Below are 21,452 nucleotides of genomic sequence, written 5' to 3' on the forward strand. Positions count from 1 at the left end.
TATTGTCTGCCTGCTTTTCCCAGTGTTGGCAGGTAAGAAACGCTTGAAGGGAAGACGAAGGGCTGTCCCTCAGGCACCGCTGCCTGCTTGCTCCGCCGAGAGGCCCATGAGTAGGCAAACGGGGGCTTAAAGGCCCCAGGCCCATTGAATTATTGTCAGAGAGCAGGTTCTGTACATATTGACCTTACTGTAACATTTATAGCTTCAAGGCGAACGCAGAGCAGCGAAGCCTCCAGCAGTCAGGTTTCCATCTGGGACCGGGAACGGGGGAGTTCGTTCGCTTTTGGCACTTGCTGGTTTTGCTGTTGTTAGTTTTCCCGTGTTAACGAGTACCTTTAGTTTCTCTTTTCTCCAGTGTTATTTGATCCTCACTGAGGACAAGAGGAGGTGGCCTAATGAGAGGGAAATGAGTCTGGGCCAGGGCATGGCACGTGTGTGAGAAGCTTTTCGTGTTTGCTTGCTCGAGTTCAAGGGCCTGGAGCAAATATCCTTGCTGAGTCTTCTGAAAATGTCGTGTATTTTGGATGCACAGATTTTTTTTTTTTTTTTTAACTTTTTTAAAGAAAATGAATTCTGTGAAGCACTTGTCATCTCCCCATCGCTGATGGTTTTGCTGTTTTGCTACACTGGTTTCCATTCATTCTGCAGGGTTTCATTGTCTTCAGTCCATCTGCCAACTGCTCTGCAATCACTGCCCAACAAAAGTACTCATTTTTCTCCCTTCTTTCCCCTCACCCTTCATCTTGGCCTCCAGAGCTTGCACAAATCAAAGGAAATCTATAGTTTATTTTTAAATTCGGTGCTTATTAAGTAAAGGGGATAGTGTAATGTCATTATGGATAGCATCCTTTAATACTGCAAAGCAGCAGCTGTTGTTAACCTTCTTTGTTCACAGAACCCCTGGTTGCTTGCAGGCTGCTGGGCAAACAGAATAGCTGTTAGCTACGTCCTGACTTCTTCACTCAAAGGAAGCAGAAGCCGCCGTTAAGAAGCACAAAGGATTCAAGTATCCCATGCATGCTAGGTGCTATTTTGGGAATAAATACAGACCGTCTTGCTAGGTGTGCAGCACATTGATCTGAGTCCGAGTCTGCTCGTTGTATTGTGGGACGGAGCCATTACTCCACAGTGCTGCTTTTATCTGCGGTGTATCTGCAGGCGATAGGAGCGACAGGCTGCTCATGTGAAAATGGTGAACGCTGCCTCTCATTTCCTTGATTCCTGGTGTGCGTAGTTGGAGGAGACAGGAGGATGTGGAAGGAAGAGGGGAAAGTATCTCACACTTGTGTTCGGTCAGATCACACAGGGAAAAGAGACGGCGTGTGCTTTTATTTTCTTTTCCTAGTATTGCCAAAATACATGTGAGACCCTCTTTGCTGGAGCGGGTTTTCTGCAAGCCATTATACGCTGTGTGCAGCTGCTCGGGTTGTAGCTACCTTGCTTTGCTCCCTTGTGTATGCGTTCAGAGGAGCTAGAAACAATTCATTTGACTAGTTTACTCTTTTAGTTTACTCCTTTTTTTCTACTTTTTTCCCCTGCAATGTTTCCTTCATCCCGTTACGTACTTCTCTACTTATAAACTTGTGTTTCCGTAAGTACACTGTGAGACACTGTTCTGCTTTCTGAACTCTGGATCTTGACTGTTTTCACATGTTCCCTATCATAGCCTTCCTCGTGAGCAGGTGTCATTGCAACCTCCTGACGGGGCTTCTATTCCCTGACTGTTTGAGTCCAAATCCAGAGTCATTTTGAGGCAGCCACCCAGATCTTCCAGGGAATATGTTACAGTTTTCCCAGAGGAAAAGTACTCCCAAGAAAATGTGAATGACAGGTTTTGTACAATGCCAAGCTTCAGCAAGTAAATCCCCGTGCCCTTTTCTGGTCCGTTGGGAGCCATGGCTCACGATTCTGGAGGGGAGATATATGTTAACTTACTTCCCTAGTGCAAACAGGAGTCTGAGATCTCCCCCTCGTATTCTTGTGTAGGGCATGCTGAGCTAATGAAGCTGATGCCTCTGGCCTCATCCTGCTTGTCTAGGCTGTGTATCCTCTTTAGGAGATCCAACTGCTTATTCTGAGAAGAGCAATCTCGCATCTTCATCCCTTCCCCGTGCGTGACAGTGGGGAGTGCAAGGACTGGAAATCGGGCTCTGAGCAGCACTGAGCCCTAAAGGTGCTTATTCCCTTTTCTGCTGTAAACGGAAACCAAAATCGTGACTCACCATTTGTACAGACCATTTAGACAATGTGAAAACTGCGATTGAAGATCCATTAATTCGAAAGCCGGTATGCGTGTTGTGTTTTTCCCTCTACAGCTGTGTCCTGGGATGTCAGGGGGAGTAACCTGTGCTGGGTTAACAGGAATCTCCTACTGCCTGAGAAAGTGCTTTGCTTTGCTGCAGAGGTGCTATCTGAGCATTGCGGAACATGGTGCAAACGTTAGTGGTCAAAGCAGTCGGACAATTGAATGAAATTGAATAAAAGCAGTGTCTTAAAGCTGGGGAAATTTAGACTTGACCACAACAGACGAGTTCATTGAATCCCAGTCTGTCATCTGCTAAAGTAGCTTGGCTCAGCCTGAGGTATCGAAGATGACAAAGGGGCTCCACAAAACGGGTGAAAAACCAAAATCTAAACACCCCTGACCCTGGGCACTCAGACGTGTCCCTGAAGAAGTGTAGCTATGTGCCTTTGCTTGCTGCTGGTGCCTAATTAAAATACACAAAAACATAAGACTAAGGTTGCTGTTCTGCAAAGCAATACGGTTCTGTTTAAAGAAACAGTAGGTGTTCCAGTAGAAGCCTTTTCTTCCCAGCTGGGGTTGAAAAATAGAATATAATATGGATTAGGATTTTTTTTTTCCCCCCTGCCAAAGCAGCTTGGTCCTTCAGAGGAAAAAAAGGTGGAGAAGCATTGGGCTAGATTATCCTTCCTATCTGGTTAAAACCCAGCAGTTCATAATTGTATAAAAATGAGAGATAAAGGGAGGAAATGATATCAGAAAAGGCTTTTGTTTTAATTTAGCTGTAAAGTTAGTGTCCAGTAATTCACCTTGCATTTTTTTTATTCCACTGTAGCTCTGCAGTCCTGCTGGATAACCTGTAAGAGGACCAACTGCTTCTTTCTTAATTTAAAGGGAGCTGTAATTCAGTAATTTTCATCCCGGATTTCAGCATGGATAACTGGTTGAGTTCATTTTACTTCTTGGCTGGTTTAATACAGTATGTGCTGTGGATCGAGTGTGTAGACGTGCCCAAAATATGTTGCCCTTAACAAAGAGCCTGATTATCGAAACCCAATTACTTTATGAATTTGTACGAAGTTGCGTGTCACGCAGCTGAGCTTACACGTCCTGCAGTTTCTCTTCCTTGTCTTTTCCTTGGAAAATGTGACCGGCGAGTGGTAATACTGTTGAATGCTGCTTTTCTTAGCAGCAGCTTATGCGGGGATGTTACCCCGTCACTTTGGGTCATCTCTCCCATGCGCTTTGCAACAGCGTTGAAGCCAATGAATAAAAACATTCAGGGGGGAACAAGAGTCATTTGTAAGGAGCTGTTTGCCTGCCTACTTTTTGAGGCTGGGTGGCTGAAGAAGACTCCGATGCCAGTAGCGATGTTGAAACACATCAGTCCTTTTTCTGAATTCATTTTTCTGGCTCTAAATATGTTCTGTTATGGAAAAAAGAATAGGCAGCAAAGCTTGCCGTTGCATTGACCGTCCTGGGTAGAGATAGGAACGACTAAGGGTTTTGTTAATATCCATCAGAAAATAGGGCACAAGGGTAAAACCTGCAGCTGAAGGGTTGGCATTTACTTCGCTACAATGAAAAGTAGTTTAGTTTCTTGGCAGAGTTTGTGAAGGTGAGGAGGAGTACAGTCTGAAGGGTTGCAGCTTTGAAGGCTTCTACGCTTGCAGAAACAGCACATATGAGAAGCAAAGCTCAAAAGATATTTTCAACGTTGTAGCTGTTATAAGGTCTAGCTTAGCCAAAAAACCTGATTCTGATAACTCCCAAAGCCATTCACAAATCAGGCTGGAAGTTCTTGAATTTCAGCAATGGGGAGAATTCAGGGGATTCTGTGGATTAGTAGCAAGTCCGGCAGCATTGCTCGCTGAGGATGGGAAAAATCATGTTTCCATTTCATACTTTCACTGAGAGATATTTGACTTCTAGCACTGAGCGTTTGGGGTCATGTCCTCAGAGGGTGGTGTGGCTGCTCGCCTAGTTATTTGTGTACTGTACTTTGTGTCTTGGGTAAACGGCATCGAGGAGGTTGGAGGAGGCGGCATGGAGGAGGGTGCTCTTCGGGAGACCAGAACCGGGAGAGAGGGTGCTCTCCGTCCTGCTCTCCCGCCTGCAAGGATGTGTTGGCAGGGGTACAACCTGTGTGTTGGAGACCCAGGTAAATTAATTTCTCTCTTCAGGGGGCTGCAACCCAGTTTTTCCAATAAATGTGACCTAGCCATCCCCTTAGTCAGGAGTGATCTCATCTTCTCTGTTGAAGCTGTTTAAATTCCGATGTACAGTTAAACATGAACCTGGAGCATGGGAGTAGGTGTTGGGTCTAGCCGGCCGTCACGCAGGAGGTTGCGCATCAGCGGGGGGAAAAAATCCTGCCTACAGCCCCTGTTACCTGGCAACATGGAGTGCGGTATTGGGATCAATAGCAAATCACTCGAACCTGCGAACGCTCGGTTGTTCTCGGCGTAGCTGTGCCTTCTCAGACTGCAGAGCTCAACGGCACTACGCAGCTGCCAGGGAACACAAGCTCATAACCCTCCATGGGGCGCTGCAGGCGTCCCTGGGGGGCGGCCGTGCGTGCAGCCACGTCCCGTGGGGCCCCGTCCTGCCGAGGACGTCTGGAAGGGACCCCCGGGGTGAAACGGAGCCTTGTGAGCTACAGTTGAGAGCCAGAACAGCATTTCATAGCGGTGCAGTGGGTCGGGCAGCCACTTACCGGCTCCGGTCCAGACAGCTGAGTTTATGCCTGTCCGTGCTTTCCCCCTTCACTCAGCAGCAAATGGCACAAAGTCCCTTTTGACCAGTGTCAGTGATGTTTGGTGTTGGCTTTCTCGGATGTATGTCTCTGGAGTCGCTATTTAATTCTCTTTCCGTTCTACAACAGGGACTTCCTGGCAGCTTGGTGTCAGGCTGTGCCCTGTATCTCAGTGGTGTACTCTACATTGGCACAGAGATGGATCCTCATCTAATAATTCATATATTATTCAGTGCCCTGAGGTTTAGGGATTAGCCAGGTTATGCAAAAAGATAATTTTTTTTTTCCCCCCATGGACTGATTTACATGTTAACTTTCTTGTGCATTACTGATTTGGTTCTGGTGAGCTTCATCCTGTTGCTAGGAGGGATAAGCTATGAGACACTGAAGAATTATTCAAAACGCCTGCAGGCGCAGGAAGTTAATACTGTTCTGGTTTGTATTTGGACAGCTGTCATGTAATTTAAAAAGACTAGGCAGGCACTCTAGAAACTCTAGAAGCTTTTCCTTCAAGAAAACTCTGGGTGACTTTTCTCTTAAACCGTATTTTAAAGCCTGAATGGTATCTCTGGTTCCGAATGGCAAAATAGACTATCACAACGGGAATTGCAGAGCTCCTACGGGACCCGCACCTGGAAGGGTGCTTTTAGCAGATCTTTGTCCAGAATAGAAATCCATTGGAGAAATTCCATTATCTTATAAATAGGCAGGAATAGGAGTAATTGAGTCAGTGTGTAGAGGAAATGCGTTTCCTTTCCAGGCAAACTGTTACTTTATCTAGAAGCTTTCTTCTGTCTTCTTCAATTAATATGAAAAGGCTTTGCTGCTTATAAGTATTGGTTACATTTGGTGCACAGCAAATTTTCCCTTTAAAGGATTCTTTTAGTCAGCTGTCACCTAATTCCTTTATATCATGTTTATGCAAGAAGGCCATGCTATTTTTAGAAACTTAATGTAGATATCAGTATTCTGGGAGATGACATTGTGCTTGAAGAGAAGGATGTACGAGCAAATTCTCAGCATAAACACTGCATGTTTGTGTGGCGTGTCCTGGGAACACCACGAGCAAAAGCACTACCCCAGGCAGCGTGGAGAATTTGTCCTCCCGGTGCCTCTCAGACCCTCCAGCCCCTTTAAACATGTTTTTGCCCATCTACAGCTGTTGGCATCCTACAGAAATTACAAGAGCTTGGTGCTCAAAGTTACAAGAGTCCTTTTGTTTTGGTTTTCTGTTTGTTTGGGTTTTTTAATCTTAACAGTTTTGGATTCTCTTTGTTTATGGATATTTAACTCTAACTACACTCTTAGACCGTATTTTAAACTTTTCTGTCAGGAGAGCTCAAACACGCTTTCTGTTGTTGAAATGACGACAAGCGTTCCTGTGTGCTCACAGACTCCAGGAGCCTTCCTTGACGAAAACCACTCAATATCTTCAGCTTTCAGACAAAGAGCAGGCACGATCATCTTGGGAACCGTCCGCTGATATAGTGTTCATGCATGAGCTACTTACGGTGGCAATACACCATTTTATTGTCCACGTGTGTGCTTCAGTATACCGTCTGAGATGTGTCATCTTATTTATTTGGTAGTATGCCTCTGATGCCTATTTTCACAGATAAGGCGGTACAGGACATCACAGGTGGTATGTACACAAACGTGTTTGTGAACGCGTGTCTCGCACATGCACGCGTGTGTATGTAAGAACAAAGAAGCTCGGAAAATGCGTTTCACGATTTGGTATATCCTATTCTTTCCCTCCTCCCTCCCCTGCAGTTGTATAATACTTTTGATGGCAGCTGCTGGATTAGACCCAGACGCTTAAGAGATTAAAGAAACCACTAAAAGCAGCTAGGAGGAAGTGAAGGATCCATTTGTCTGAAGGTTTGTGTTTTCTTACTAGTGGCTGAGAAGAAAATTACAAACAGGCTCAGCCCTGCAGCAGAGGCCTCGCAGGACCTCTGCAATGCCCAGGTGCCTGCGTCTGGTCCAGCCACGCTCGCCGGGGCCCGTGGGCTCAGCCTGTGCCCTGGGACTCGCTGTGTCACGTCCAGGGTGCTGTGGGGTGATGGTGACGGTCCCTGTCCTCTCCCCCCCTTGCTGTTGTGGCTGGCAAGCTTGTTAGTGCTCTGCAGAGTAGATGTGGAAAGCGCTGGCTGTCCGTGATTTCTTAGTGAGCGAGAGGGAACGCTGGAACTGAAACACAACGAGTGGCTGAATGGCAACAGGTTTTGCATTTTCACCCTGTATTAGGCAGTGCTGCCTGCTGCTGCTTACTCTGTCAAGCTGAACAGCGAACGTTGTTTTTAATGAATGTATTTCTTGTCCAGGTGGTTCCAGTCAATGGCAGGTAGAGCTGAGCAGGGCGCAACATCTTTCACCAAGTCAGGCTGAAGTCTGATTCTTTGCCCCTATTTCCTTTTTTCCCCCCCTCCACCCTCCTTAGCCCCAAACCTAAAAGCAGCTGTTTCAAGAAGTGAATTTTTCCTTTTTTAAACTCTGTGTTTTGCAATGTAAAACATCTGCTGCTTTCTGGCTGATCCCTAAACACTACTGATAGTAGTGTGCATAATCAAACCGGGGCTCTTGAAGAGCGTAAGCCAGTCTTGCCTTTTGTCATTCTAAACAAGCAAGTCTGTGCTGAAAAAAGTATCTGGTGTGGATGCAAGACAAGACCCCGGACAGCCGAGCGAGCAGCATTGCTAGGGCAGGCAGAGCGCTGCTGAGCACGTTAGGATTATTAACATTAATCTAATCTTTCCGTTTGTCAAACAGATTTTTGAGTACATGGAGACAGCTTACCCAGTTCTTAAGACAGTGCTCCCAGATCAGCTTGTAGTTTGTTCTGTAATACCATGTGGATTTGCTGGGATTTTCAAGTAAATACATTATGTATATGGCTTACAGATTGCTTAGGCTGTCTGCATCAATAATTAAAATGAGGGAGGGGACTGTTCTGCAGTTTTCCCCCCTTTCTCTTCCTCATCCTTTTTACATGCCTATTTTTATCTTTCCTCTCCTAGGATCAGGAAGATAAACCTGTAGCAAGGGAGAGTGTGTCAAAGGAAGAGCTGAACATTTTTCCAGCAGAGATGGGAGCTCGTGGCACATCACTGCAGTGCCAGCTCTCAGCATCAGCCTGACCTTTGCCATTCTCTTTGCAGACGCTTTGATTCAGACTTGTCAAGAGCTGCCAACCTGTTCTCTTCGCTGGTAAAACAAGCGCACCTTTTCTACTGAGACAGGACAAAAAAACGTCGCTTTTGAGTCTTGTGGTGAACGTGATGCTGTGCTGTTCAGTTGCCCGAAGTAGAGGGAAAGGGTTTAGTCTGATTTGGTATCGCTGTGGCAGGTGTAACATTGCCTAGATTGGATGGGGCAAGCTTTTGGGCTTGGTGGCATGGGTTTATTAGTGGTACTTTATTAGATCAAGAGCTTCAATACAAGTGAATACTTAAATTTCAAGTATATCACAAAAAATAACTAATCTCTGTCTTATACCTCCATCCTTACCTATCTTGGAAAAGTATACAGTGTATTAGAGTTGACATTTCAAAATACACAGTGCCGTCTGGATGCAGACAGACTCTTTTAGTGAGACTTTCTGATGTGGCATTTTTAGTGTCCTGGATATGTTGAAGTGAAGTGGGAAGTTGTCTGGCTAACTGTAAGACTGTCTCTTTCCTGTCTTTGAAATCTCTGCACATCCAGTCACTAACATCTCTACCTTGAAGTTCAGAATGATAGCCAGTCCTTGCTGGGTGTGACACAATCTGTCATGGCCACAGTCGGCTTCTGCAGTGGGTAGACAGTACAGCAAGACGGTGCGGAGCCTGAGACTTGAATGCTATTATAAAAAGTGCACTTAAGCTGGGAGAGTGACAGTCCTTTCCACACCGACGTTACTGCCTAAGAACTCACAAGAGTTACTTGCCTGTGTTTACTTCTCAGCTCGATTTAAACTTTACAGCACGCCCAGAGAAACAGAGAAACGGCCAAGCAGGTGTTGATCTGATGAAATGGCTGGGTGTCCTTGCCCAGCCTAGCGTACGTGCACAGCAGCCCTGCCTTTGGGCTGAGCTGGTTTCCCAGCCTGCGTGAGGTGCAACACACAGCGCTCGCTGTCGTCGTGCCCTGTGGGACTGCTGAAGCTTTTGCTATGGAGATCTTCGTACCGTAGCTGGGAGCAGGAGCATTTGGGCAACTTCCAAATGCACTCAGCCCGTGCTGTTACAGGATAAGTAAGACCAGTTTCAATTTTGCCACTACAATGGAAAAATCGCACGGTATTGTGCGCTTGGTGTGGAGACGGTTTGGTACTGCGTGCGCCAACACCTGGTACCTTCCATGTGTTGGGAACCCGGGTGGAAGGTGTAACACAGGCAGAGCAAACTAAAACTTGTCCAGCCTTTCACACCTCTCTCCCCCCACCCCTGATATCTGGCCGAAGAACAAGGACGCAGCTCGGTGTCAGTAGCCTATGTAATCTTGGACTGCGTTTTGAGGCGGCTCATTAGGACGATTTTTTGGCTGGAAGCTTTGGAATTGGCCTGAGATCACCAAGTCATGGGCTGTTAAATAATAACCACCACCTTATCTCATTACCAACCTGGGCCACGCTCTGCCCCGCAGCCTGGAGAGGAGCTCCTGGCACACAGCGTTGCCGGCTGCAGTTAAGTGTAGCACACGGTGGGTGATCTCGGGTACTATTGTGTTGCACGGTCTACACCACTCTTTCTGGTTTCCCTTTCCTTGTTTTAAGGCTCTTTATAGCATACTCTCCCTGTGTAAGTTCAGCTCTGATCATGGAAACGCCTGTGGAGATCTGATTCCATCAACAGCTTAATTTGTCCACGTTACAGCTCAGGACCTCAGGAGCCAAGTACTTGTGTTGGCATTGCTCTGTCTGTGTTGCTTTCCCTTTCCATGCAGATGGGCGCTTTTGTGCGTTTCTTCTGTATGAAGGGAGCAGTTAGGTGCTCTATGGAAATGCCCAGTGCTCTGAGAAGTGTTTAAGCCTTGATTAATTTCCCCAGATATACCTGAACTTACAGAGGAAACTAGAAAAGCAAGACAACAACCGCTATACGCTGCCACGACGGCTTATTTGCAAGAATTTTGCAGTCTGAGTGTAAGAAATGCAAACGAGTGCTTCCCAGAGGTGCTGGTACTACTGCTCCTCAATGCACAAAGCTGCTCGTTCTTCTGGTTGGTGTGGTTGTTGGGAGCTTTTGTTTGTGGTTTGGTGGTCGGGGTTGTTGGTTGGTTGGTTTTTTTGGTTGGAGTTTGTTGGGTTTTTTTAATGCCCCCAGTTGGAATATCTCTTAGCTCTTCTACTACTTCAACTACTTAAAGTTGGGAAGTTTTTAGACAGGTATTCCTAAGCACCGAGAAAGTGTAATGCCTTATTTGCTGCTTTAAACTCGCTAAGGCGCAGAGTAATTTTAGCAGCAGTACTGTTACTGTGGGTAAGGTAAGGACTGTGTTGCTCTCCGTGCACGGTGCCCAGCATCATGAAGTCCTGCTCGTGGAATATAAACTCCAGGTGCTGATGTAATACAGATAATCAGAATTTACAGTAGTTGAACTGAGCTTGGAATTTAGCCCAAGGGACTGAAATGGAGCGTTAATCAAACGCCACAATTACTGAGCCACACTTTCTGCATTAAAGTAAACTAATGTAGGAGATGCATTACCCCCCTCACACCTCAATATAAAGCAAGCCCTGCCACGAGAACACGGTAACAGTAGTCATTAGCCTTTACCTTTGGCTGAGTAGGAGCAAGTGTTATATAGATGTTAGTCTGCTCTCAGAAAGAGGGTTTAGGGGGAAAAAAATAAAAAAAAGAAAAGAGAAAAAGCTGCCTCCTCCTAATAAACTGGTGTAATTACAGATCTGTTTAAGTGGAGGCATATGATACGTATGTTTGTGACAATTTTCCAGAGGGATGGTTCGGCTAGTGCTAAATAACCAGGCTCATTTTCCCATAATGCAAATGTTATTCGCAAACTATTACCATAATTGATGCATCGAGCCACTGTAGAGTAAATAATGTGTTGTGTGTGGGAAGCAAACTAGAAGTCAATGAATATTAAAGAACAAAATCTAATTTTTAAAGGGAAACTTCACAAGAATTAGAATTACTTTGAAAATCAAATGGCAGTGCAAGTTCAGATCGCGTGGTTGTTTTTTAGTTATGCATACATGGCCATGCATGAGCACGCGCGCCGCGGGGCTGCGGCCTCCAGCCTCGTTCAGTTGGGGTCTTTTTTCTGCTTGGTGAGTCCAGAGCGTCCTCGGACGTGATCAAGGCAGCGTGGTGGATGGGAACCATCGGGTAATATCCAGCACCCTGGGAACCTCCCAGAGAATGGGTCATGAACGCACTAGACCTTTTGGCACTTGAAAGAAATAAGGACTTTTCAGGGTGTTTTCTGTTGGGTGAAGGGGAGCCAGGGCTGGTAAACCCATGTTTGGGGAAGATACTGGTAGTTTCTTTGTCTCTGCCTTCCTGAACAATGCTGGAGTACTCGTTCTGCGTAATACCAGAAGAATTTTGACTCATGTGAAAACCACGGAAGGGACCAGACGAGGTTTATGGGTGGTTATGCTTGCAATGGCCGAGTGCGAGTGGACTGCCTGGAGGCTGCTGCGGTTGGGATCTGTGACCTGCTGCCCTGCTGCATTGCTGGGCACGGCTGCGTGGACCTCACCGCTGCTCCTTCGTTAGTCCTTGATCAGTGTCCCTGTGCATAGCCTTATGCCTGGGTAAGTGTTGCTGAGGTGTCAGTTACCCTGTACCCGTTGCTGAAGGCAGGAGCTATTGGCACTGCAGGCTTCTCTAGGCTGGAATGGATTTTTAGTATAAAACACTAAAAATTCACGTTAGTGAATAGGACTTGGTGTCACTGCGGGCATTAGTGCCCTGCCGTCTAATCCCTTCCTATATTCAGAGGGAACTTGTGTTAGTGCTTAATAGTATATACGTACATTGCATGGAAAGGTTGTAATTTTCTCATGCGTTGCTTTACTTTTTTTCCCCCGGATATATTGCTCCCTCATCCCTGTTCTATGTGTAAATGAGGGAGATGTATACAGGCAGCTATATAATGTACTGCAGAGATGTATTCCAGTAGGATGAAATGATGGAGTGTCACAGGAATCACTGCATTCTGCATTTGAGATTTGTGCCATTTCAAACACTTTTAAGTACCTGGTGTGCTCTCAGAAGTGAACTTTTCTCCAGGTAATAAAACCCTGGTCAGATACCACTGTAGCTCTAGAAACCAGAAAGCCAGGGAGCAAAATGCAGCAGCATTGTGTAGGATTACAAAAGCATAATTTGATCTTTTGATTTCATAAGCCATTTTGTCCAGATGGCAATTATTGTTATTTTTTTAAATTACAGATTATAGCACTCTACCTTCTTTTTCAGAGAGATTAAAAAGACATTTTAAGCAACCTTAGCTTCCCACTGCTGAAGATACTCACACGTGACTTCCTGGCACAGTTACATATATATCATATAACATCAGTAGCTTGCTTTATTGTAACCTGATACAACTCAACGTGGCAGAAGTAACATATTGTGAGCCGAGTTCTTGTGCGCCAGGCTTATGGGCTGTCCTTCTTCTGTCTCAGTCTGTCTCCTGCAGATTTTAAACCACTAGCAAATGTCTGTTTCTTGTCCTCTGTGGACTGTATCGAGGTGTCTTTGAACCTTTGAGGCTTCTGTGGTTGTACCTCCTAGGCCATAATTTCGTCTAGAAAGCTGAGGACGTGCCGGAGCTGGGTTGTCACTCACCATAACTCATTACAAACTCGCGCTTTGCTGGGGGAGATATAGTACTTCAAACTGCTTTTCTCAAGTTAATCTGTACTCTTTCTCTTTGAATCAGGCAGCCTTATTTATTGGGTTTTATCCTACTCCCAGGGAAAAGCAGCTGTAAGACCTGGTAGGTCTTACAACAGGCAAGGAAGATGTTACTTGCACCTCTCAGTCATTGCAGAAGAAACCTTTCCATAAAGCAGGGCTGCCGGAGGGCGTAGGGGTGCCGTTCGTCTCCTGCACCTCATCTGTCTGAAACGGTGCCCGTCCCGGGAACTTCGATGCACCGGGCGTGGGAGGCAGCTCATTCTATACCCGTTCCAAGTGGATATTAAAGCATGAAAGCTCCCGGATACTGCCAGCCTGCACTGGGTACAAACCGGTGACCTAGAGAGTTTCTTTTTAAAACGCGCACAGACGTACGAATTGACAGCAGCATGTCTGTGATGAGATTTTCCGCAGCACTCAAGATGAAAGAGCAGATGGTGATGATGGGAGAGCAGGGTTATAAGGTACAAGATGGGATTGTAATCATGTTAATAACAAGACAGCAAATCCCACAGTGCTTTCTATTAGCCTGAAAGATGGTAGTTCCCTGTTGGCCTTTGCGCGAGTCAGAAATGTCCGGTAACGCTGGCCCCAGGAAGCTGCGGATGCCGCGTTAGTTCGTCGTGCTGGTTCTGAGCTGTAGCCATCGCTGTGTTTGCCTTTGGTCGTTCTGACCCCTTTCCTTGCTGTCCATGCCCTGGGCAGCCTTTTACGGTATAAAGGAGTTTGAAGACAGAGCTGGTGTAATTCTTGGTTACTTCTGAACCAGGAATACTGTTGTGGAATGTGGGGGCTTTGAAGTGAATCTGGTATTGCAAGTTTAAAGCTCGTAAGTGCTGGACGTGTTCGAAGGCAGGCAAATGGAGCTACAGCACTTGCACTTCACTTAAAGTAATCCGAATTACTTTGCAGTTCTCTGAACTTGGGGAAAAACTTTCTCTTTTACTTGGTTTGCAGTTCCCACAGGCTTTAATCTCAGCTTCGGAAATCTTCCAGGGATCACCCGCTTTGGCTGGTACATTAGGAGCCGTTCTGAACCGTGAAAAACATTTCAAAATTCTTTTTATTTATACTTATTCCATTTTGCCTTTTTCTTTTCACAGGCTAATTATAAAAATTGCTGTAAACATTTTCTGGAGATGGGATCTTCCTGTTTGTCTAAACTTTGTTTGTGCTTGTTGTTTATGTCCTATTTTCTTCAACATCCCCACGCTTCACTCTGTTGGTTGGGAAGTGTGAAAGCTATTATGGTAATAGGGAGGGAGATGATTTTCTGCTCTCATAGTGCCAAGGAGATAGGAATGGATGTAATTAATCTTGGATGTAGTCCCTGCTGCAAATATATCATCTTGCTTTAGCTTCCCTGCACACATAGGTATACGTGCAGAGGTTCATTTTCCTTGGGATAAGGGTCGGCGCTCTTCAGCTGACTCTGAGATCAGGGTAGCTTGGCTTCACCCCGTGCCCTGGCAAGTGGGTTCCTTGGGGTGTTGATACTGCGGCACGTACAAGGTGAAATAGTGCCTGGTTTGCTCCTTCCCTCCCTCCCACGGGGCGCCAGGAAAATGTTGGTCTGACTTGACGACGTAGATGGAGGCAAAGAGAAGAGGGGGAGAAGGTATACCCTGCTTTTAGGCACCTTAAAATATCAAATCGCTACTACTCGCTGTTTCGTTTGCTTGCATTAGGGTGTGATTAGCTTTGTCATGGGGGATAACTGAAATTAACACGGGTCAGTATCTAAATATACATTAGGGTGTATTAAAAGGCTTAGAACCAATGGTCTGTTGAAAGAGGTGATTTCAATTCCTTTGTAGACTGTCTCACATTTGAAATGGTATATTAGAGTATGAAAAAATCTGCTGAATAAATCAAAAGGTATTTATTCAGGGAGAACTGCAAATATTCTATCAAAATACGATTCCCTTTAGGAGAGTGTAGAAAGTCAAGTCTGGTTTTTGGTTGTACAAACTTAGAATCTGAATAGGACCTTATTTCATGTTATTGATGGATGTTTGAAAGAGAAGATGTGGGATAATGGACTTTTTGGAGGTCAATGCTACAGCACGTTTAGGGCTGAATTCCTATCCACAGTATGGTTTATCTGGCAGCCTGTCTCTAAGAAGTGAAGATGAATTGTCAAAACAGAAGGGAAGATGTTATGTGATGCACCGTATAGACAATAGCTCTATAAAATGTGAAACTCAAATACATTTCAGGCAAAGCGCTGACACTGTAGGTTTTGCAATAAAAGGTGCATTTTGCTCAACTGCAAAGATGAATGCAGCGTTGAAAATTAAGCTGTTGTGTATTGCGTGTACATGTGCAGCCTTAAATGGCTGTTAAGTACTATACCCGGGTTCTGCTGGTGCTGGTTAGGGGCTGTTTGTGGATGCTGCTGCTGGGGCTTTCATCAGAGCGACAAAAAATGAGCAATACTGTGGTGTGACTGGCTCTTCCCTGCCTGGCTGGGGGACGTGAGGGCTGGAAATTCTGCATCTCTGTTCCCCGCTCTGCACTTGTCCTTTGATTACAAAAGGACAGCTCTCGAGGGATGTCGTTGTGCATTTTCCTGAGATAAAACAATAGCTCTGTGTTTTGTGACCCTGGAACTTTAGGTCCTGCCAGATGCTAATGAACCAGTGGAAAACATCCAGGGCCTGGTAATTGCTTTGAGCCACAGCTGTTTGTGCTTGGTACACAGTGTCGAAGCTCGCTTCTTCGGTGGCTGCACCCTGTGATATTGCCCCAAGGTCCCCTCAGAGGCTCCTGGGTCAATGCAGCGAGCAAAATTCCTGTAATTGGGTGCAAGAGTGCGGACACGGGCAGCTCGAGGATGAGTCATGCTCTAGACACCACCTATGTGGTCCACATTCGGTGTCTGCAGTAAATCCTGAGCAGTGTGTCCTGCTGCAGGGACCGGAGTAACAGCAGAGCCTTTGGCAAAGTGGCAGCTAGGAAGGAAGCGAGACTCATGCACTGAGCTGGTCTCATTCAAACATGCAGCTGGATCTGTCCAATTTGTTAATTTGCTACTTCAAAAAACAGCTTTTCAGGTGCATAAAATAGAAGGTGATAATATAAATCAGTGTTTTACTTTTCTTTGGATGTGTGTTCCCCGTAGGAGACCTTCTCATCCGCTATTGTCTTTGCAAGACATGATTTCTGATGTTTCCCTAGACCTGGAAAAGTCTGGGGCACCTTACCACCCTTTCAGCATAGGTTGATTCTCCCACAGAAGGGCAGAATTAAAGGGAGAGTGGGAATACTTCTCTGTGGCATCACTGGCAAGCCATTGCTGACAGCTACAGGCATGGATAGCCGTGATTGTAACCAGCCTGAACTCGGGGGGTTAGAAGGGGCTCAGGCGGCTGAGCGGGGAGGGCAGGGACCTGACTGCAGAGCAGGGCTGTGCAGCTCATCTCCAGCTGCTGCAGCCGGGGGCAGACTGGGGCATCCCCCCATGGGCAAAGCCGCATACGGAGGTTAGAGCCATACCCTCAGTTAAATGAGGCGACTGTTGCTGGTCATTATTGGTATTTGGTTCCTTTGTGTAAGTCTTAGTTTATGAAAAGTTCAAAAAACCTCTGCTGGCTAGTGAGTGAGTAGCCAGGCTCGCAAGGTTACAGCTTTCCTACGATGCGCTGACACCATCACCAGGCTGGCAGTACATTTTAGGTGAGTAGTATTGACAGAATAGGTTTCAGGATTTGTCTCATCCACTATATATATCTGTGTATGCGTATAGTAGGAGGTGGTAAGTCAGTGGTATGTGTATTTATTCCATCTCACTCTGCCTATGAAAAAGATACTTAGACCTAGAAAAGGTACAGAGAATGATGAAAGGGATCTGCGGAGACATGTACAGCTTCCCTACAAGGAGAAATACAGTAGTGTAGAAGTCTCCGGTCTCCAAAAGATGTGATATAAAGGAAACAAGAAAAATCTGTAAAATCATAACTGATGTGAAGATGGTGAGAAGCAAATTGTTCTCTTTTTTCGCCGGATGGGATACTGCAAGACTCCCACTTAAATAACCAGACAGCTGATTAAAAGCAACAAAATGAGGTGACTTTCTCCTACTGTATGTGGTGAAATTCTGAACCTCGTTCAGCATCTTATCGAAACATAAAGAGGCTCAGCTACGTGCATGACAAATTCAGGTCCATCTGTGTTATTAGACGTGTTCCTGAGGGCACATCTTTGGACCTGAGATTTCGTATGTTGTTTCCTTGTGCATCTTAAAGCCTTTGGACACAGGGAGCTGGGCCAGAGAGCTCTGCTCCGGTACAGCACTTTCTGTATACAGCGGAAATACAGTAGGCTGATTATATTCATCCTGTACTTTGCAACTTGATATTCACTGCTCTGTGGCGTGCTGGGAGATTTGCAGCGAGCTGCGACCACATCAATGTGTCATTAAACCAGAGACAGGGAGTTGGGCAGTGTTTCTGAACAGACAAAAGAACAAATACTCTGATAGGAGTATTCCCAGGCTTTTTTATGTGTTAGTTTCATATTGATAGTGGTAATTGTGGGTGGGTTTTTTTTGGGGGGTGGGGTGTTCTTTTGGTTTTTTGTTTGCTTGTTTTTTTTCTGGAGAAAAAGGTCTTTACAGATATTATATAGGCTGGCAGCATCAAAGCTTAACAAGTGGGTATGTAGAGGGAGGGCTGAGAAAGGGGGGGAGCAGGAGAGAGCCTGACTCCTGATTACTTGCTCTGGTTGCACATAGCATTACTGCAGCTGCAGAATCGGAAAGGAGATATTTGCTTTATGCTTAAGAGGCTTTATTGTTTCTAAACTATATATAGTTCTGTAATCTTTCTTTAGATGGGGGAGGGCATTGCGGGGCAGCCTCCGAAGCACCACCCCCCCTGCTTGGTGGGAGAGCAAGGGGTTAACGCGGTGGTGTAGAGTTCTCCGAATGGGCAAGCTCATTGTCAGAATAATGTTTAGCCAGGTGTTAATCTGTGTCTGGAGGGAAGTGCTGGAATTCATTATTCATCCCACTGGGGGAGGTCATGGTCCTGGGAGGCTGCCAGCGCTGGAGCCAGCCTCCTGGCTTTACTGACATGTGCCATTTGTGATGAATGCAGCTGAAGTCCATTTGAGGAATTCTCTTGTCAAGCAGCCAAGCTGACAGTGAAAAGCGGAGCTAAGGCATTCGGCGAGCTCGGTTGCAGCAGCGAGATTGCGCTCAGCGTTGGGAGGGCAGGAGGGGACAAACTGGAACCGCAGAAGGAAAGCATCATTTCTTCTTTCTGTCCATTTTTTTTTTTTTTTTCCTTTCTCCCACCTTTCGCTTCCCCTGAATACTGTGCTCCCTTTGGAAAATTGCCGGCTCTGAGGGAAGGAGCGCTGGCACGCTGCTTTTCATCAGCAGGATAGGTTTGGGTTGCTTTTTTGTTTTTTAACGAGGGCAGGAGGTGAGACGATGATCAAGTCAAGTTGGTTCTACGTCAAGTTCAAGTATGCGGAGAAGGTAAGTGAGTAAGTTTCCTCCTGCAGCCCTTCCCAAGGGACGGCTGCGTGGTTGCCTGCAGCCCCTTCTCCTGACAGGCGGCTCTGGCCACCAGCGGAGCGAACGCTGCTGAGAAGTTTCGCCAGTGAATTTGTTTTTCCATGGCTTGATAGATAACGCTGCCGAAAGCCGGCGCAGCGCAGGGTATGGGCTTGAAATGTGACAGCTGCAACTTCAGCATGGTACAAGTGGAAACGAAAAGCTCAGATCTAATTCCTACAGTGCTGTGTCGGGTAAAAGAAAAAAAAAATTTAAAAAAAAGAGGCAGTGGTAGAGATGTATTTGTTTTTCTCGTGCAGAGCTTGAAAGGCAGGAGTATTTCTTGTTCTGTAGAGCCGGTTATGAGATGCGACCTGCTTCTGCAGGGAAGTCGGTTCTTTTCTTCTCCTTCAGTAACAAAGTAAATATTTAATTGTCTCTAACTAATACTGGAAAAAAAAGAAGCCTGATTGATCAAAGTAGTGAGATGTGTTCTAAGGCTGTTTGCTGGAGGTTTTACTGTGGAACTTGCCGCATTTCCTATTGCGCAGGACACGGAGCCGTCTGTTGGATTTTCCTTTTACGCTCATGGTCCACTTTATCTCGCCTGTTCCTCGGTACCCAGATGCCTGGGGGAAACAGAGGGACGGGGATGGGGAGAGGACGGAGCAAGAGTTCAGCGGGGACCTACTTGACAGCGATGCATTTTTGCCGATTATCTCCCTGGAGGGTTTCCTGCCCCGGGTTGAAGAGCGATCTTGTTGCCAGTAATGCTGGGACCCAGCCAGAGTGTTTGGATATAGCATTGCTGGGTTTTTTAATCCAGCAAAATGGGGAAGAGAGCAGGAGAACTTACTTTGTGAAAATACTAGGAAGTCTCGCTGTCTGTTCCCTGACCATCCTTGAGCAGTTAGCAACTTTTTATTCTTAAAACAGGGGGGAAACACATGCATGTGCCATTAGCCTGAGATTTTCTATTCTGACAGAGTCCCACATTGATTTATTTTTTGTCTTTGTGCATCAAGATATACTGGGCACAGTGAAAGCATGTATATTTCATTTAACAAGAAGCATATATATTTCATTTAACAAGATTGTCCTATCATTTATCCCAGGCTGCAAATAGCATATTTAACAAAGTCACGGATTTAACTATTCCATTTTCATTTGTTTTGGGCAGTCTTACAAAGGCAACTTGACTGCAAAACCCACTTTATTAGGCAGTTATATTTTATCCCCTTGATGTTTCTCTGCAATAATTCTATGTTATTTAAAGTCATATCAGACCTATAAACATCTATATCAAAACAAATCACCTCTGCATATCTAGCATATATAACTCTTCCTGGAAAGAAAAATCTAATGAAATCAGTGGTTGTGTGGCACTGGGTGAGGTCAGCTATTTAAAATAGGAGGGTGTGTTGGGTTTTTTTACCTTTACATTTTATGATTCAATTTCATCTTCTTTTTTCTTTTTCTTTTCTTTTTTTTTCCTTCCCCCCCCCGCCGAAACCCCTCGAGTCCCCAGACAGAACCAGAACAGATAATGTTCCCGCTTTTCTGTCACCGGGTGATTTTGTGTGTGTGTTACATAACCTGCCATACCAGTTTTGTCAGAGACAGATAATTTTGAGATCTACAACCTGGGAAATTTGAACATGGATGAAATCCAGGAAACCCATTTAATCTGTATTCTTCTTAGAGTTACTGGTGCCTTACAAGATTTTCTTCCGATTCGCCAGGGAAGTTGCCAAGTCTGTTCATCTGTTGGGGGGAAAAAAAAAGCCACCAAACACAAAACCATTATACACACATGCAGGGGGACAAAATCTGAAGTGCCTGCCTGGTCTTTTATTGAATTTTGTGCGTGATAAGAATCCCCTACCCCTTTGCACGGAAGCGAGGGTTTCCTCCTGAAGGCACTTGAGAAATTTAGGTCTTGGCTTCGAGGCAGGGAGGTACCCCCTTGCTAAACACAGGATTTTGTGTCAAGGTTCTTGTTGCGGTTGATGCTTGGCTTATTCTGCATTAGCTTCAAGTCTTGTCTGCGTGTAAAAATTGTGCTGGCGTGACTTAGGTGTGAATTGACGCTGAATTTATTAAACTGGTGCAGTTCTCTGGCTGGACACTGCGGGTACATGCTCCAAGAAACAAGTGCTCTGTGTTAGTGTAACCACGTCGGTTTAAAAAATCAGGTCAAATTCTTTTGCAGCTCTTCCATGGAAGAGTTGTCAAGGTTTTAGAAATTGGTTTTACATTAGCTAAACTGAAGTACTTTTGAGATTCTCAAACCAGCTTTTTGCAGCAGTTTGTCTAAACGGATTTAAAATCTCTCTTGGAGATGCAGTTTCTCATTTCCAGTTGATATAAATGTGGGCTGCTGCAGGAATGAGTGCTCCCACGCCCAGCTACACGTTGTCAGGGGTAATGCTTGGGCAGCCACGTGGTGACATGTGTCCGGGAGCTGATCCAACTGGAACAGAACGGGGTTTTATTCCTTTTTTTGGGCTGGCTTTGTTTTCAGTCAGATCAGCGTGTGTCCCAGCTTACCCCAAGTGTACAGCCATCAAGGGTGTACCTGAAAATACCTGGTTGAGGGTGAGTAGAAAGGACAGTGATGTCTCTCCTGGCAGCAACCTGTGAAAACTAATTTAAGTTTGCTCTCCTCATTTGGATGTGTTATATAATCTCTGCCGAGGGAGGTCACCTCAGGTTAGGGAAAGGTTGGGTCTCTGCCCTCACGTCAGTGCAATATCTCGGTTAAATCAGATTTAGAACTGCTTTTGCTGTGTGTGCCACAATACTGACATTGCACTGCTCCCTCTTAATGCTGTATAGAGAAGTTCATTGACATTTTTATTAGCTGGCCAGCTTCGCTGAAGTTGACATCCTTGCCCCTGGCCACCAATTTTTATTTTTATTTTTAATTTGCTTTGGAAGACTTTGCTGTCCCTCCGTGATAAAGCGTATATGTTTATACACGTTAGAGCTAACTCTGCAGGTAGCTTATATATTGTAAAATATTCCTTCACATATAGATTGTCAACCTGTTGTGTTCTCTTGGCTTCGCTATGCTTT

General features: G+C 45.5%; 1 protein-coding gene across 6 annotated transcripts in view; it reads left to right on the forward strand.

The window, feature by feature from the left end:
* The window catches only part of AUTS2 (activator of transcription and developmental regulator AUTS2), a 792,628-nt gene that overhangs the window by 244,332 nt on the left and 526,844 nt on the right, over positions 1–21,452 (forward strand). The window contains exon 1 of one of the 6 annotated variants that reach the window (XM_064468141.1): positions 17,853–18,356. The exons of the other annotated variants lie outside the window; for them this stretch is intronic. Coding sequence (XP_064324211.1) covers positions 18,309–18,356 — 48 coding nt within the window. The 5' untranslated portion in view covers positions 17,853–18,308. Of the gene's footprint in view, positions 1–17,852; positions 18,357–21,452 lie in introns of those variants that run through there. 6 annotated transcript variants of the gene reach the window in all.

Source organism: Phalacrocorax carbo, chromosome 17, assembly GCF_963921805.1.
Source record: "Phalacrocorax carbo chromosome 17, bPhaCar2.1, whole genome shotgun sequence".
Classification (NCBI taxonomy): Eukaryota; Metazoa; Chordata; class Aves; order Suliformes; family Phalacrocoracidae; genus Phalacrocorax; species Phalacrocorax carbo.